This window comes from Castor canadensis, chromosome 13 (genome assembly GCF_047511655.1).
Source record: "Castor canadensis chromosome 13, mCasCan1.hap1v2, whole genome shotgun sequence".
In the NCBI taxonomy this organism is placed as follows: Eukaryota; Metazoa; Chordata; class Mammalia; order Rodentia; family Castoridae; genus Castor; species Castor canadensis.
Window position 1 is genome coordinate 37,184,192 of NC_133398.1, and position 18,054 is coordinate 37,202,245.

General features: G+C 36.0%; 1 protein-coding gene, 1 non-coding gene and 1 pseudogene across 9 annotated transcripts in view; all 3 read left to right on the plus strand.

Annotated features, from left to right (window-relative positions):
• Nucleotides 1–18,054, plus strand: part of LOC109688069 (E3 ubiquitin-protein ligase RNF38) — a 120,175-nt gene that overhangs the window by 89,171 nt on the left and 12,950 nt on the right. For all 8 annotated transcript variants that reach the window (XM_074051454.1, XM_074051455.1, XM_074051458.1 and 5 more), the window contains 6 exons: nucleotides 323–536; nucleotides 7,317–7,484; nucleotides 8,852–9,022; nucleotides 9,426–9,587; nucleotides 9,893–9,999; nucleotides 11,203–11,287. In XM_074051454.1, the coding sequence (XP_073907555.1) occupies nucleotides 323–536; nucleotides 7,317–7,484; nucleotides 8,852–9,022; nucleotides 9,426–9,587; nucleotides 9,893–9,999; nucleotides 11,203–11,287 (907 nt within the window). The remainder of the gene's footprint in view (nucleotides 1–322; nucleotides 537–7,316; nucleotides 7,485–8,851; nucleotides 9,023–9,425; nucleotides 9,588–9,892; nucleotides 10,000–11,202; nucleotides 11,288–18,054) is intronic.
• Nucleotides 1,799–1,860, plus strand: LOC141415969 (small nucleolar RNA SNORD50). Its single transcript, XR_012440911.1, has one exon. It is a non-coding gene; the product is annotated as a small nucleolar RNA SNORD50 (small nucleolar RNA).
• Nucleotides 11,295–16,228, plus strand: LOC141415404 (malate dehydrogenase, cytoplasmic pseudogene; annotated as a pseudogene).

Here is an 18,054-nt window from a genome sequence, read left to right on the forward strand (position 1 = left end):
CTAAACAAATAAATTCTTTATGGAGGAATTCCATTTAATAAATGTAGACAAAAGAAGGGGAATAGATAATTACCATTAGAACAACATGGTAGTGATTCCAGAGAGCCATCCATGCTTGCTAAAAATTATTGGTGAGACTTATATTTAAATTCGTAAGTTTTTAGAGGAAATGGGGAACCATAGCCATTTTTTAATACTTAAGCTTACCTTAGCATATATTACTGCTGGGTAAACAAAGAGAGATAATACAGAGTCCTGATGATGAACCACACCAATAAACATTACGGTAATGACCTTCTTTTTGCCATTTACTATATTACAGTCCTCCTGTCAGGCGCCAGAGAGGAAGAAGGGATCGTCTGTCTCGACATAATTCCATTAGTCAAGATGAAAACTATCACCACCTCCCTTATGCACAGCAGCAAGCAATAGAGGAACCTCGAGCCTTCCACCCTCCGAATGTATCTCCCCGTCTGTTACATCCAGCTGCACATCCACCCCAGCAGAATGCAGTCATGGTTGACATACATGATCAGGTACAATACCAGAATGTCCTAGAAATACAAATAGTAGAAGTTAGTGATAGTTTATTGAGATTGCTTGATTCTTTGTTGGAGATTACTTTTCATTTTAGCTAAAACGTAGTTATTTGAGTTTAGTGCTGCATTCCTTTAAGAGTTAAAATTTAAATTCTACGCAGAATAAGAACTCAAAGAAAAAAAATGCCACAGAATAATCAAAGTAATACAAAAGAGATTAAGAATTAACAAAAGTAGCTTAAGGACCTCTATGTAGATTATAAAACATTGATGAGAGTGGGAGAGTGGTTTTTTTTTCCAAAAAATAAGTGATAAGCAATTTGACTTGAAAGATACAATTTTACAAAACCTGTCAGTTCTCCAAATTGGTAGACTATATAGAATTAATCTCAAAAAATTCCCATTAGATTTTTGTTGTAACTTTAAAAATTGATCCTGTAATTCCTGTGGCAGTTTAAAAGACTACAACATTATCAGGAGAAAGCAAACTATTGCTGGTTGTTTTTATAAAAAGTTTTATTAGAATACAACCATATATTCATTTGGTTTGGGTTTTGGGGTTTTTTTGTTTGTTGGTTTTTTGGTTTTTTTAGCACTGGGGCTTGAACTAAGGGCCTCATGTGTGCTAGGGCAGGTACTCTTACCACTTGAACCACACTGCCAGCCCACTCATCTGTTTCTTGTCTATGACTGCTTTGTGCCTACAGAATCTACTTTCTGACCCCTTAAGAAATAATTAGCCAACTGAAACCCTGGTCTACAGACTAGACCAAATGATTTGGTCTAGAGTACCAAATAGAGTTTGATGTGAATTAGCTGAGTAATAGCAGCAACACCTAGACATCTGTTACAAATGCAGATTCTGAACTTTACACTAGACTTACTGAATCAGACCCAGCAATCTGGTTTAACAAGCCCTCAGGTAGTTCTAATGTACACTACGATTAGAGAGTCACTGTCATAGAATCCTGAAGGAAGAACAAGACGCGCAGAGCAGCACTTCAGCTTTTAGGACTTATTATAAAGCTGTAGTAAAGAAGTCATTTATGCTATAGTCAGATAAGCTAATCAAATAGAATATAAACCAAGAAGTAAACCAATGAATTTTTTAATACACTTGATACATGATTGTGGATGAGTTGGAAGAGGACAGAATTTTTAATAAATGGTGCCGAAACTATTGGGTATCCAAAAGAAAACATGAAACTAGACCCTTTTCCACAAAGCGTTCACAGAAGTCAAGTCTAGATAGGTTAAAGAATTAAATATATGAACTTGAATTTCTGTTGAAAAACTTAATTACAGATCTGGCTTCTGAGATAGACCATAAGAAAAAAGAATTAAGTGTAAAAGGCAAAACTGTAACTTTTAAGAAAGTAGTGTGTGAATAGCTTTATGGCCTTCGGCAGGGAAGCCTTTCTTAACTAAGAGAAAAGCACTAGCAAAACAGAACCAATGATAAGTGATAAATAATTAAAATAAAGAAATTGTGTTTGTTATCAGAAATTAACATATTGGTCACTTAATTTTTGACAGAGTTACCAAAGGAATTCAGGAAGGGGAGAGGAAGTTCTTTTAAAGTAATGATACAGAAATAATCCTACTTAGATCTTTTTTTAACACAAAAATTAATTTAAGTTGGATTCTTGATGTAAATGTGAAAAATAAAACTTTAATAAAAGATTGTCTTTATTATGAGATAGGCAAAGTTTTGGGTTTTGTTTTATTTTTGGCAATACTGGGGTTTAAACTCAAGGCCTCGCAGTTGCTAGGCAGGTGCTCTACCACTTGACCCACACCCCTACTTTTGGCCTTTGGTTACCCTGAGGCATCCTATGTGGCTGGGATTACAGGTGTCTGCCACCATGCCTGGCTTATTTGTTGAGATGGAGGGAGTGTCCTCCAAAACTTTTTGCCCCAGGCTGACTTTGAACTACAGCTCCCTACATCTCTACCTCCTCAAGTAGTTGGGATTACAGGTATAAGCCTCCATGCCCAGCTGGTAGGCTAAGTTTTCTTAATCAGGATATATAAAAGACTAATGGATTTCATTAAAATTAAAATTTTCTACTTACCGGTAAATGATACTTAAAACATAAAAAAACAAGCTACTGCCTAGAAGAAAATATTCACAGTAACATATTTGAGAAAGGAGCAGGATTTAGAACATAAAAAACTCATAATTTTTTTAAAAAATGTCTAATTTTTGAAATGGGCAAAAATTTAAATAGGCACTTCACAAATAAAAAGGAAAACGAGCTCTAAAATCATAAGATAACTGTTACAGATCACCATAAAAGATAAGGCTGAAAGACTGACAACCCCATTGCTTTGGAAGTAAAAAATAATATAATTACTTTAGAAAACTATTGAACAACTTCTAATCATATCAAACAGACATCTGTAATCTGAAAATGTTACACTAGGTGTACTTGAGAGAAATGAATGTGCATGCCCACAAAATAAGCTTGTGCGGGGTCTTTATAGTCACTGTCTGTATCAGGATTTTTTTGTTTCTTGATTGTTTTGAGGCAGGCTCTTGCAATACTGCCTCGCCTACCAAGTGCTGGGATTGCAGCTTTTTGCCACCATGCCTGAATAGTTTTTTCACTTATTTTTGAATTTTACTTATTTGACAGTACTGGGGTTTAAACTCATGGCCTTGCACTTGGTAGGCAGGTGATCTACCACTCGAGCTATACTACCACACCATTTTGCTTTAGTTACTTTTTAGATAGGGTCTTACTTTTTTTTCCCAGGGCAACCTCAAACCACAATCCCCTACTTCTGCCTCCCACATAGCTAGGATTACTGGCACACACCATAATGCCCAGTTTATTTGTTGAGATGGGGTCTTGCTAACATTTTACCTAGGCTGGCCTTGAAACTCTTCTCCCAGTTTCTGCCTCCTGCATAGATGGGATTATAGGTGTGAGTCATCCACACCAGCTATTTTAAAAAAAATTTTAGACCCTTGTATTTTATCAAAATATCACTAGAAAGTCAGTGATAAGACATTTAACTAAAAGAAGACTAGGTTAGGGTTCAAATCTAGATGGTTACCACAAAAATCAGGTTAGTGGTTCTTTTGGCAAGGGAGATCTGGGAGTGGTTATGCAGCCACTTTGATCAGGAAGGACTCTTAGAAGACTCCGTAAGGGAACCTGACAGTGTTCTGCTTATTGACCTAGGCAATGGTTATACGTGTGTTCACTTGATTTTTTTTTTTTTTTGGACTTTTTTTTTTGTGGTACTGGGGTTTGAACTCAGGACCTTGTTCTTGCTAGGCAGGTGTTCTACCACCATTGAGCCATGTTCAAACTTTCATGTTCAGTCTTTGATGTTCATACTTTATTTCACAGCAATTTTCTTTTTTTTTTTTTTAGAAAACTGCTATATTTCTTTGGTTCCAAAATGTATTATTTTCTTATTTTAACATCTCTGAAGTTAGGATGCTTCACAGTTAATTCAGTCTTAATCTTGGTGTCAGCCACGTAGCAGTTGTGATACAGTTGTCATTGCTGGCACTTGTGCCAACATCAAACCTCCTAGAGCACAGGAATTAAGTAATTGTGTTCAGCAGAGAGGGCGAGTTAACAAGATTCTCCAAGCAGAAGTCAAATGCGGACTTGCTGAGCTAGGCATGATGGTTCATGGGTAATTCCAGCTATTCAAGAGGTGAAGGCAGGAGGATCTCGAGTTTGAGCATTACCCAAGCAAGACCCTATCTCAAAAACAAAATGCAAACAAAAGGGCTAGGGGCATGGATCAAGTGGTAGTGCACTTATAATTTAATTTTTTTTTTTTTTGCAGTACTGGGATTTGAACTCAGGACTTACAGCTTGAGCCACTCCACCAGCCCTTCTTTTTTGTGATGGGTTTTTTCGAGATAGGGTCTCAAGAACTATTTGCCCAGGCTGGCTTCGAACCACAAACCTCCTGATCTCTGTCTCCTGAGTACCTAGGACTGCAGGTGTGAACCACCAGTGCCTGGCTTAATTTTCTTTTTATGAATGCTCAAGCGTTAGAACATCTGTGGAGGGGGTGAATTTAACTAAGATATATTGTAAGCACTTTTGTAAATGAACCCCCAGTACAACAATAATATAATTAAATCAGTAAATAAAATGAAAAAAAAGTTAGATGATCTTAGTTAAAATATCTTTAATAAATCTATAAATACAAAATTTCTAGGTGACAAAGCATTGTGCCTAGAGCATTTTTCTTAGTGCATAAAAAATAGTCGTGCAGTTGATGACAGTTTAGACTCAGTAAAATATTGTACTTAAGTGCGACAAAGACTGTTTATCAGAAATAAGTAGTTAACTTTTTTTTTTTGGATTTTGCTTTTTTGTTTTTTCCTTTTGAGACAGGGTCTCGCTCTATTGCCCAGACTGGCCTGAAACTCCTGGGCTCAAGTGATCTTCCCAAATAGAATAATTTTTTTAGGCAGTACTGAGGCTTGAACTGAGGGCCTCATGCCTGCTAGGAAAGCACTCTACCACTTTGAGCACACTCCAGTCCAAAATAGTTAATTTGTATTGGTAAAATCTGGAATACATTTGTATGCTGTCAGACAGATGCCTATAATCATATACTTTTGAAGGTTCTGCCTTACTGTAAAAAAGATAAGAAAAATAAATAATTAAGTTAAATCTTAGTAGATTTAATTGTATACCCAGGAAAGGAAAGAGATTGTAGTTTTGAAAAACAGTTGATAAGTTGATAGATTCCAGATGCATAAATAAAATTTGTATGCTAGTATTCATACTCACTTATTTGACAGAGAAGACCTATTGACAGTGTGACAAAATCTACAGACTTGGAACATTGAGGAATATGAATAACATATGTTGGCTAGGGGGTGTGGCTCAGTGATAGAGTGCTTGCCTAGCAAGCTTGAGGCTTTGGGTTTTGGTCCCCAGCACCATGAAAAACAGAATAATTTATCCTTATGAAGAAACTAATTTCTCCTTGAAGGACAGGACTCTAGAGGCATAATCATCCTAGATAAAAAGGTTTCAAAGGGCTGGTCCATGGCTCAAATAGTAGGATGTCATGCTTAACAAGCATGACATTCTGAGTTCAAACCCCAGTACCACCTAAAAAAAAATTATTTTAGGCCAGGCATGGTGACTCAAGGCTGTAATTCTAGCTACTCAGGAGGAGGAGATTGAGAAGATCACAGTTTGAGGCCAGCTCAGACGAAAAGATTGGGAGACCCAACTTAACCAGTGGTTGCTCCTGTCATCCCATCTACTTGGGGAAGCACAATAGGATTGGTTCAGCCTGAGCATAAAGTGAGACCCTATCTCAAAAGTAACCAACACAAAAAGGGCTGGCGTAGGGGCTCATGTGGTGAGGTACCTGCCTAGCGAGTACAAGGCCCTGAATTCAACCCACAGTACTGCAAAAAATGGTTTAATATAAAACTGAGTCTTGTAAAATAATACAAAACTTCATACAATTACTGTTTAGGAGCATAATTGTATAACCTCATCAATAAAGGAAACCCAGAACCTATACTGTTTACTACACAAAAAATACAAGATCATGAAAGGATTTAATCAAAAGATCAGACTGGAACATTATTTTTGTTACACATGACAAACAATAGATTCCTTCAAAAAAAATAAATAAAAGTACAAATGGTCAGTGAGCAAAGGATACAGATTATTTACAGAAAAAATGTAATTGGTTAATACTATGATGAAAAATGTTTACCTTTTCTAATCCAAGAAAATTTAAAGCAAGCGTGCTGATAACACTTTTTCCACTCTCCAGATACACTATAGCATGCTTGTAATGCAAATAAATCTTTGAGGAGAGATGCTGGGAATTGGGCCCTCATTCGTTACTACTAGAGTATGGTTTACTCCACCCAGTCTTTTGCTGGTGATTTGGCAATATCTCTAAAAGCATAAAATACATTCACCCTTTACTCAGTAATGTTTTCAGATAAATAAAGCTACTAACAGTATAGTTTTTTAAATACTTGTGTTTGCGTTGGCAAAAGAGCTTGAAAACAACTTGAATGTCCATACCATGATATGATAAGCAAGTATGCTTGAAAAGTCTGGCTAGTATCTAAAGGAACAAATTGAAGTCATATCTATACTATACTACAATATTAAGTAAAAAAGGAAAGTTGCAAGGTAATATCTCATTTCTGTTAAAAAAAAAAACAAACATGAAAATTTATGTGTAATTATGCTTAAATATGTTTGAATATTTATGGAGAAACAGAATATGATGTTTTTAAAAAATTTTGGTTTTGGTGGAGTTGGGCTGGAACTTGGGGCCTCACATATGTTAGGAAAGAATGCTGTCACTAAGCTACACTCCCCAGCCCAAATTTAAGTTTTTTAATACTTACTATCCCTTGTTTTACTAGTTGCAATTAAACAAAAATCTTTTTACATTGGATGTGAACAGGTATTAGAAAATAAAGATTTCATCTTTACAAAAGATTCCTTTTTAGAAGTTTTTGCTCTACAAGACAGACTAGAAGAGGTAATACAGTATAGATTACTCTCCTAGGCTTTTCAGGTCTTTTTGAGGGAAGAATTTAGCTCTAGATATGCAGGGATCATACATACTCTTGATAGAGTCAACTTTCTTAGACAAAGACAATAAATACTCTGGTTGAAATTACTGGAGGAAGTATATTGTGAAAATCTGTGCAGGTGAAAGAGAAATCATTAATACTGAATGTTAATTTTTAATAGTTAACATTTTATCGAAACAGCTGAAGTTTCTGTTTTTCTTTCTTAATAGCTCCATCAAGGAACAGTTCCTGTTTCCTATACAGTAACAACAGTGGCTCCACATGGGATTCCACTCTGCACAGGCCAGCACATCCCTGCTTGCAGTACACAACAGGTCCCAGGATGCTCTGTAGTTTTCAGTGGACAGCACCTCCCTGTCTGTAGTGTGCCTCCTCCAGTAAGTGTGGGCCTTTGTTCTCATTTGATTTTACTGTTAAGCACACCATCCTAGATTACTTTTGTAATTTGCAACTCAGAAATCCTCTTTAGAATGGCTAAGGGCATTATATAAGCAAACAAAATTTAAGAGATGTCTTTGTAGCTTCACTTGCAAGTAAAAAGTTTTTTTGCAAATAGAAATCTCAATAGCATGATTATAGTGACCATTTAATAAAATTACTCTTAAAACATATATTTTTACGTTAATTAAATTATATATATTTATCTGGAGTGTCAAACCCACTTACTGGGTTTTAATGGATACTTTGAGTGCTCCGTCTTACTCTTCACTTTAGGAAGCTTGTGATGAAAATAGTATCTTCCTCACTTTTTAGATACTGAAACTGGAAAGTTGAATGACTTGGTTAATGTCATAGAGACAATTGGTATGGAAGAGCAGAGTTTCACTCACTATTTTGCTTCTAAAGCTTATGCTTTATTTTTAATCTACCAACCAGAAATCTAATCACCTTATTTCACAAATGAAGGTACGGAAATCTAGAGGATCGAAATGATTTAACTAAGGTCAATAATTTCTTTAAAGGAAAGCACTTAGCAAAACCTAAATATAATGGTCTGAATGTGAGGTTAAAGCAAACATACACATACCAATACCAATTTAACAGATTAATTTACCAAGCTTGGTTTCTCAGTAACAGAACAATTGTGCTAAATTTGCCATCTAAAATAGTGAGAAGACTGTAAAGCAATTAGGTGTAAGTTATGTTCTTACTTTAAAAAAAAAATCCTAGAAAGAAAAAAATTTCTACACGGTTGAAAAAAGTTTTTTAGAATAGCAGTACTATGTGCTACATCTTAGGCCAGCTATGTAGAATTCCTCCATCCTCAACTTCATACATGTTGGAAATACTAAAATGTATTTTGAGGCTGGGTACCGGTGGCTCACACCTGTAATCCTTGCTACTCTGGAAGCAGAGATAGAAGGATCAAGGTTTGAAGCCAGACACCAGCAAATAGTTGGTGAGACCCTATCTTGAAAAACCCCATCACAGAAATAGGGCTGGGCTGGCAGAGTGGCTCACTCAATGAGTGCCTGCCTAGCAAGCATGAAGCACTGAGTTCAATCCCCAGTACTGCCCCCTCACCCCTCAAAAAAGGTATTTAGACCGATTTAAAAGAACTACATAAAATGCAGAATAAACTAGTTACCAGCACTTCCTAATGAGTGCAAAAAATACAATTGTATTTTATTATTAATGTAAGCTATTAAAGTGTCTTTATATGAGTTTGGGGAAGGTATTACAATGCTCTTAATCTTTATCATTTTTTAAAAATTTAATCAAGAAATAATGATTTCTCTTACAGATGCTTCAAGCATGTTCAGTTCAGCACTTACCAGTACCATATGCTGCGTTCCCACCCCTTATTTCTAGTGACCCATTTCTTATACATCCTCCTCATCTTTCTCCCCATCATCCTCCCCATTTGCCACCACCAGGCCAGTTTGTCCCTTTCCAAACACAGCAATCACGATCGGTAGGTATCTCTACTCATTTTATTTTCCCAGACTGTTTAGAACAAGCAGTTTATTTAGTAAATGTAAATTATTGCCGTAACAAATATTCTTATGGTTCTTAAAAGAATTAAAGGCATCCACAAACATACAAATTAATATAAACACATTTACCTTGAATTAGCCTGGTTTCTTAAGTTTTTCTAGCTATTTTAATCTCATAATTTAATATGAATTTGTATTCCTTCATATCTGCAATTCTTCAGGAATTAAAGCTGTAGCAAAATTCTTAGTTATATTGAACTTTCTTCCTTTTATGTATCTCTAAATTGGAAAATGAACATGTAAAATTGTCGATACTTGTTAGGATATTTGTATTCATTACAAATTCATGCACTAGAAGTATTAATTTTTTTTTCTTCACAGCCTCTGCAGAGGATAGAAAATGAAGTGGAACTCTTAGGAGAGCATCTTCAAGTAGGAAGTTTTACTTACCCCCCATCAGCTCATCCCCCAACATTACCTCCGTCAGCTCCTTTGCAGTTCTTAACACATGATCCTTTGCATCAGGAGGTGTCTTTTGGAGTAGTAAGTTTTCACATACTGTTTTATTTGTTACTTGCTTTGGCAATTTGTTCTGAGTTGTTTGTTCATAACTCTCAACATGTTTAGCGTTTTAAATGTGTTATTGAAAGCATTCAGTTGGAAAATTATATTTAGAAGTACACTGGGATATATGTTTTAAACTAGTTGTATCTGTACTAACATTTAAAAAACAGTAAATCACACTTAAACAATAAACAACTTTGTAAGGTCTCAAAAGCTAAGTGACTTTATTTGACAGATTGTAAATTTAGAATGATCTTAAATTCTTTCAATGTTCCCACCTACAGCCTTATCCTCCATTTATGCCTCGAAGGCTCACAGGACGTAGTAGATACCGATCCCAGCAGCCAATACCACCTCCCCCTTATCATCCAAGCTTACTGCCATATGTGTTGTAAGTTTGTTGTTCTTTTAATGAATTCTGAATGTTGAAAACTTTGAGATTCTTTTCTTTTATGAATGCCTGTGTTACCTATTACTTTTGCTTAATGCTAAGGAGTAAATTAAGATTGGGTTTAAAAAAAAAAGCAAATGGGGGAAGAGGAAATCTGTGAACCTCTTGATTTAACAAGTGGAGAGGAAGAAAAAGTTGAGAGTTTTGCCACTTTTATAGCTGGCATCTCTTTTGATTATTTTTTATGCTGTTTCTTTCAGAATATAGGAGACAAGTTATTTGTGTCTTAGAATCACTCTGTTAGGATTAAGTTTATCTGTAATAACATCCATGGATTAAGTATAACACTTCTTTATTTCTCACATAATGTAGTCTAGAAGTAGGTCATTTCAGCATGGTTTGTGAGCCCTGTGACTATGAGGAATGGTTCTATGCTCAATCTTCAGGCTTCCTCCACGTGATCTAAAATAGCTTCGTAGGCTCTAGCTGGCCTAGCCACATTCTAGCTAGCAAAAATGACCCTCTGGCTACCTGCTTCTCTTGAGGATATTTCCCACTAGTAGTACATACTACTCTTGTCTATATTTCATTGGCTATAATTTAGTCATATCATAGATCTGTAATTATTTTCTAGGAAAGTTAGGAAATGGAATCTTTATACTAGAAGGCCATATGCCTGTATTACATTGTTTTGATAATAGTAGCTCCACCTCTCTGCCTCTGTCTGCTTTTTCTTTGTCTGTCTTAAAAGCAGATAGTCTAATCCCCCAACTTTGTTTTTAAAAAAGATTTCTGTGTAAGTTTTTTTGCGTTTTCATGTAAAAAGTCAGCATGTCAGTTTCTACTTAAAAAAAAAAAAAACAAACTTGCTGGTCTTTGGTAGGGGTTATATTAGATCTACAGATCAATTTGGGAAGAAAGTTGGTGTCTTAATACTGAGACTTCTAGTGTACTTACACGGCATGTTACTGTTTATTCCAGTAGTGTTTTTACAGTTTTTATTAAGTAGATCTTACATTTATTCCTACATTTGTGTGTTTTATGCTATTGTGAATGGTGTATTTTTCTTGTTAATTAATGTTAGTTGCTAGTCAGTTATTGTTAGCTGCTATTTTTCATTCTTGTAGTACTGTGTTCTTCCTTCCCTGTTCATTGAATTAATGTGCTGTCATATTAATACTAATGTGTTTGTTTTCACTGCAGATCAATGCTTCCAGTGCCACCTGCAGTGGGCCCAACTTTCAGCTTTGAATTGGATGTGGAAGATGGAGAAGTAGAAAATTATGAGGTTAGTAGATGAATTTTGAGTTAATATGGGGAGTACTGTATATCTAGAAGTATTCTAATCTCTTTTTAAACACTTATTAGGTAGACACTTGGTGCATTTCAAAATACAATATGTCATAAAAATTATTCAGTACCCTTAAGGATATTTAAACATGTGCCACATATCTATGATAGCAAGTAGCTAGACTTTGTTCTGTTAGAGTTAAAATTCCAGTGAGAGAATACAAATGAGAAAATGGTGAGTTTTAGTTAAGTATTGTGAAGATTTGGTGGAAGCAAAAATGTTTGAGCTAGATTTTTAAGAATAGGGAAGTTTTTTTATGCATAAGGTTGAGGGAAGGAAGTGCAGAATATTTTTGAGCACATCAGGTAGTCTGACTAAAGTTAAAAGGGAGAAAATGGGCAAGGGTTGTGGAGCACACTTGTGGTCCCAGCACTTAGGAGGCAGAGGCAAGAGGATTGAGAGTTCAAGGCCAGCCTGAGCAACATATTAAGACCTGTGTCAAAAAAAAAAAAAGGCAGGAGGTGGTGGGGGGTAAAGGGGGTGGGATAGAGATTTGATTGAAAAGCTCAACTGGATGCTCTTGAGTGCCCTGCTAGATGTAGCTAGATGGCTTTTCTCTTTAAGAGTCAAAACCCTGCTAGCAGTGTGAAGGAATAGATGGAGGTAGTACCTACAAAAAGAAAAGGCAAGCTATGGACTGAAAGAAAATCTGCTAACCATATATATGAAAAAAGGTTACTATCCAAAATACATAAGAAATTTACACAATTCAAAAGAAGAAACTAAGTAATATGATTAAGAATGGACAAAGGCCCTGAATAGACATTTCTCAAAAAAAGGAATAAAAAATGGCCACTGAGTATATCATCAGAAAAATGTAAATCAAAATCACATTGAGATACCCCTCACACCTGTTAGTATGACTGTTGTCATATATGAGATAAGTACTGGTGAGAGTGTAAAGAGAGCCTGGAGTGAAAATTGGTATAGCCATTATGGAAAACACAAAAAATAGAAAAAGAAGTACTGACAAGGTGACCTACGAATCTCCCTGCTGGGTATTTCCTTTTCTTTACCCAAAGGAAATGAAGTCAGTATCTTACCGACATATCTGCACTCTCTTGTTCATTGCAGCATATTATTCACAGTAGTCAAGGTATAGAAACAATTTGTGTCCACTGATATATGAATGGATAAAAAGAAGTTGTTGTGTATAGAGAGATGCACTGGAATAGTATTCACTCTTTAAAAAGAAGGTACTGCTAATTGTGATTTGGGTAAACCTGAAATACATTATACTCAGTAAAATAAGCAAGACACGGGAAAAAAAACTACATGATCTTATCTGTGGAGTCTTTAAAACAGTCAAATACATACAGAGTAAACATTGGTTATGGGGGTGGAGAGAAGTAGGTCAAAAGCACAAACTTGGAGTTTTGTAGAATGATCTAAGATGTACAACATGAGCATTAGCTAATAATAATGATCATATACTGTAAATTTGCTAAGTGAATACATTTTAGGTGCCCATACCACAAAAATAAAAATAAAAATCCACAAAGTAACATTGGAAGATAGTGGATAGATTAATTTTCTTGACCATGGTACTCACCTATAATCCCAGCACTCAGAAGGCTAGGCAGAAGGATAATGAGCATGACTGTGTGTGTGGCGCACACACGCACATATGGGGTGGGGATGGGAGATACAGCCAGGGTGAAAAAATAAAGTACAGCTTTAAATGACACTTTAACACTAGACTCAATAGATTTTGTTCATTGAATGGTTGGTTGTGGTGTCAGAGGTAAGAATAGGAAAGTTGCAAAAGAAGGTGCTCTGCATAAAGGACTAGAGCAAAGGCACAGTTAAATATGCCATGGATAGCATCATGTCACTGACATGATGATCTTATATGAGTTAGGAATAGAAGAGGTACAGTTTGAGGTTTGGATTTGGATATGTTCGATACAAGTTTCATGCGACCTTGTTTTGACACTACCTGCCATCTTTCTTATTTCATCTTTGTCTCTGTTTTCACAGTATCAACACAGGAACAGTTTTTTAGGTGACTTCAAACTGGGGACAGTGGAGGAGACATACAATCTTAAACTACCTTTGTTTTTGTCTTTAAATGCACATGGAAGATATAGATATGTGCCCAATGCTATATTCTATAGCTTTTCAAAGTGCTATTATGTCATTTTCTTTCTACATATATAATCATATTGTAGTCCTTTGGATTCTTGTCTTGATACCTTTACTGCCCTTAATCCTGCTAAGATCTTCCCCTGTTCTCTATCTTTTAAAAATGTAGCACAAAAACTGCCATCTCTGTGAACAACACAGTCCATCTCCTAGATTGTTTAAGTGAGTCTCTCTCTCCTTTTTGTTTTTCTGGTTCTTAAGCACTAATCATGTCCTGCCTTCAGTTGTTCTTCCTGCTGCACCATGTAAGGCCACTGAGGGCTTCTTCATTATACTCATCATCCAAATAAGAGCCTAATGAGCACATTTTATTTTTATAAAATTGTATTCAGTGACCTTTGTGACCTATAATGTATACAGTATAGGTATAAAGATACCTATAGCATGAATTTGGTGTAAATTTTGTATGCTAATTGTTAATCAGCATCAATTAAACTTAACAATGGACTTTTCTATTGTAGCATTTAGAAGTGTTGGGGCAATGAAAGGGGAACAGTTTATTTAGATGACCCAATTCTCCAAATAAATCTGTCCCAAAGCAAAGCTGTGGTATTATCAAACGAAAACACACAAAAAAGTTATCACAGCATTAGTTACTGAAATTTAGGGAAGTTCTGTTCCTCTCATTGTCCATTGTGATTTCTTTGTTACCCACTTCTTTAACTGTGTGGCAACCTAAAAATGGAAAAAAGCAGTCTACAAAAGGCAACCTAATTGTGGAATAAAGCAAATAAGTAATTACTTAAAAACTGGGAGAAAAGGAGATGCTGGTTTAGAATCAATAAATATAACTGCGACATTTAAAAACACATCATGTACTTTAAAATTCATGAATTCATAGTAGATACTTCAAGAAAGAAATTCATTAGCCTTATCCTGCCTTTTATTTAGTACTGTATAATTGTAGTATGAGGAAGTTGCTCATTATAGAATTATTTCCTTTGATAAAGAATGATGAAGTTAGAATATCATCTTTTGCCAAGCTTGATGAAATAATGGATCTAGATAGTATTCCATCACTGCCTGCTGATATAACAGCTGGATATTATGGGCCTTAGGATAGTAATAGTTGGATCTACCCACTTACAGAAAGTACTGTAGAGGTGAGGAGGTATAGTTAACAAAATCACATGGAATTTCTACAGGTCCTTGACCTGGTTTCTTCACCAGACATAAGGCATATATTTTATATGAGACATACCAAGACATAATGTAACATAATTTATTTGGCTCACTATTCAAATAAACTGTCTGTTTTGAAAATAAAATAATGACAGATGAGCATTAATTGGATATTTGATGTTAAAGAATGTTAATTTTTTAGGTGTGATGCTATCTTGTGGTTGTATGTTCTTTTGAAAAGTCTATCTTTTAGAGGTTGATTCTACAGTAGAGGTGACCCACCTCCCTGAGACTCATTTTGTAGATTGAAATTGTCCATGAAATTCCAAGTCATTTCTAAACCAGTCTTTGTGACTGAAGCAGATAGTCAAATTGCATGTTCACTACTGTACAGTACTGCAAATGGATCTGTCTTTGTTAAAGACCATCCTATAATTCTTTAGCTGTTGGCGCTCACTCCCGTGGTGAGTGTCCTGGATAGTGTCCTAATTGAAATGCAAGATGTACCCATCCTCTCCTGAAATATCATTACAACAGATGAAAAGATTGCCTTCAAACACTTGGTTGTGGCCTTCTTGTGGGTTCCATGCTACCAAGAGGAAGCATGGAGAGAAAAGATTTATTCAAAGTAAATGTGAAAATCTTCAAAAGCCTGGGTGTAGCCTCATAGAAATATGCCAAGAAGTCAGTTAAGGTTGTCATCCTGGGAAACCCAGCCAATACTAACTGTCTGACTGCTTCCAAGTTAGCTTCATCTATGTCCAAGGAGAACTCCATTTGGTTGACTGGTGTGGATTACAACCAAGCTAACTCTCTGAATGTTCTTAAATTTAGTGTGTGTGCAGATGCTATAGAGTGTCATATAAACTAATCTCTCAGTATCCAAGTGTAAACTATGTCAAGGTAAAACTGCAAGGAAAAGAAGTTGGTGTTATTAATGCTATGAAAGGTGACAGCTGGACCAAGGGAGAATTCATCATGACCTTGCAGCAGCATAGTGCTGCTGTCATCAAGGCTGAAACAAATACCCGGTGTAATGTCTTCTGTGAAAGCCATCTCTGACCACATCAGAGACATCTGACTTGGGACCCAGTTGAGGGAGAGTTTGTGCCCATGAGTATTATCTCTGATGGCAGTTACTGTATAACCAGTGATCTTTTCTATTCATTCCCTGTTGTCATCAAGAATAGGACCTGGGATGTGAGGGCGATCTGGCTGCAACATCTGTCAGCCCATTAATTGCCAGGGTTGATTCGGCTAATCTGGCTGGCTAGGTGGGTGTCCCCTTTCTCCCTCACCGCTCCATGTGTGTCCCTCCCGAAGATGGTCAAAGAGGACAGCCATCCCCGATAGAGGAGGACCGTTCAGTCAAGGGTATACGAGTAGTTGCGCTCTCCTCCTAGAACCTCCAAACAAGCTCTCAAGAATAGGACCTGGAAGTTTGTTGAAGGTCTCCCTATTAAAGATGTCTCACATGAGAAGGTGGATCTTGCTGCCAAAGCATTAGCAGAAGAAAAAGAAACTGTTTTTGAATTCCTTTCCTCTGTCTACGTAGGCAGTCATTTTGATGTTACTAAATGCCCCAAAGCTGAAAGTCTATTATTCTATTTTTAGTGCTGCTTTCTAAATAAAAAATAAATGCATATTTTGGTGAAAAAAAAAAAGATTTTTTTAAAAGCAGTGCTTCTCAACCTAGGAACAGTTTTGTCCCCCAAGGGATATTTGTCAATGTCTGGAGAGGTTTTTTGTTTGTTTGTTTTTTATTTATTTATTTATTTATTTTTGCAGTACTTAGAGTTTGAACTCAGGGCCTCACACTTGCTAGGCAAGCACTCTATCACTTGAGCCATTCCACCAGCCCTGCAGACACTTTTGATTGTTAAGACTGGGGGGTGTTGTTGGCATTTAGTGAGTAGAGACCAGATATATTGCTGAATATCGTACAGTACCTTGGACAGCTCCTACAACAAAGAATTATCCTGCCCAAAATGTCAAAAGTGCTTAAGTTAGTAAGCTGTGTTACATAACACACAGAAATGTTAGCAGTGAAATAATACCATCTTTTCACTTTGTTTCAGAATAATTTGGAGTTTAGAGTAGGTAATAATAGAATTGTTAAGCCTAGGTATTGGGTATAGGGGTTCATTATACTATTTCTCTACTTTTGTGCATATTTAAATTTTTCTATGTAAAATGAAATATTTAAAAATTACTTGAAGGTTGAACATGCAGCCCAGTGTTTAAATGCTTACCTTATATACCCATGGCCCCAGGTTTGATCCCCAGCACTACAAAAGGAAAAAAAAATGAATAGAAAAAATTTGTAATAGTTTCATTATATTTTTAATTAGTTTGCATTTATAATATGAGTGAGTTTCATTGTGGTAATTCCATACATGCATTTAGTGTACTTTGAACAAGCTCACTCCCTCCATTATATTCCCATCTCCCCCACTCCTTTTCAAACAGTATTTGGTGGGTTTCATTATGCTATCTTCACGTGTATGTGTACACATGTGTACATATACACAAATACAGCAAACTTTTGTTCTCTTCACCTCTCAGTATCCTGTCTTTTTCCCACCCCAGTCCATCCCCTTTCACATTTATATCCCATTGTTATCATCATCATCATTTTAGGCCTAAGTTCCACAAATGAGCAAGAGCATGCAATATTCAAAGCAGGCACTCTAGAACTTGAGCCACACTTAGGTCCATCTTGCTAAGATTATTTTGGAGATGGGGTCTAGGTAACAATTTGCCTGGGCTGGCCTTGAACCAGGATCCTCCTGATCTCAGCCTCCCAAAATCACTAGGATTACAGGTGTGAGCCACTGGTGCCTGACTGTTCTTTGTTTTCTTGATGATTGGCAATCTGATTGCAGTGAGATGGAATCTCAGTGCAGTTTTGATTTACATAAGGATGTTGAACCTTTCTTCATGTATTTATTCCCCAACTGAATTTCTTCTGAGAACTGTTCAGTTGTCCATTTATCAATGGGATTATTCTTTTGCTATTTAGTTTTTGAGATCTTTATATAGTCTGGATATTAACCCTTTATCTGTTGAATAGCTAGTGAAGAATTTCTCCCATTCTGTAGGTTGTTTCTTGATTCTGGTAATTGTTTCTTTTGATGTACAAAAGCTTTTAAATCTGATATGGTTTCATTTGCAAATTCTTGCTCTTATTTCCTGGAAAGTTAAGAGTCCTATTCAGAAAATAATTATGCCTATATCTTCCATAGTTTTTCCTGTAGTAGTTTCAGAATGTTAAGTCTTAAATAAAAACAAGATCTTTGATCCATTTGGAGTTGATTTTTGTGAGATAGGGGTCTGATTTCAGTCTTCTGCATGTAGATAATCAATTTTCTCAGCATCATTTGTAGAAGAGGCTGTCTTTTCTCCAATGTATGTTTTTTGGCTCCTTTGTCAAAAAT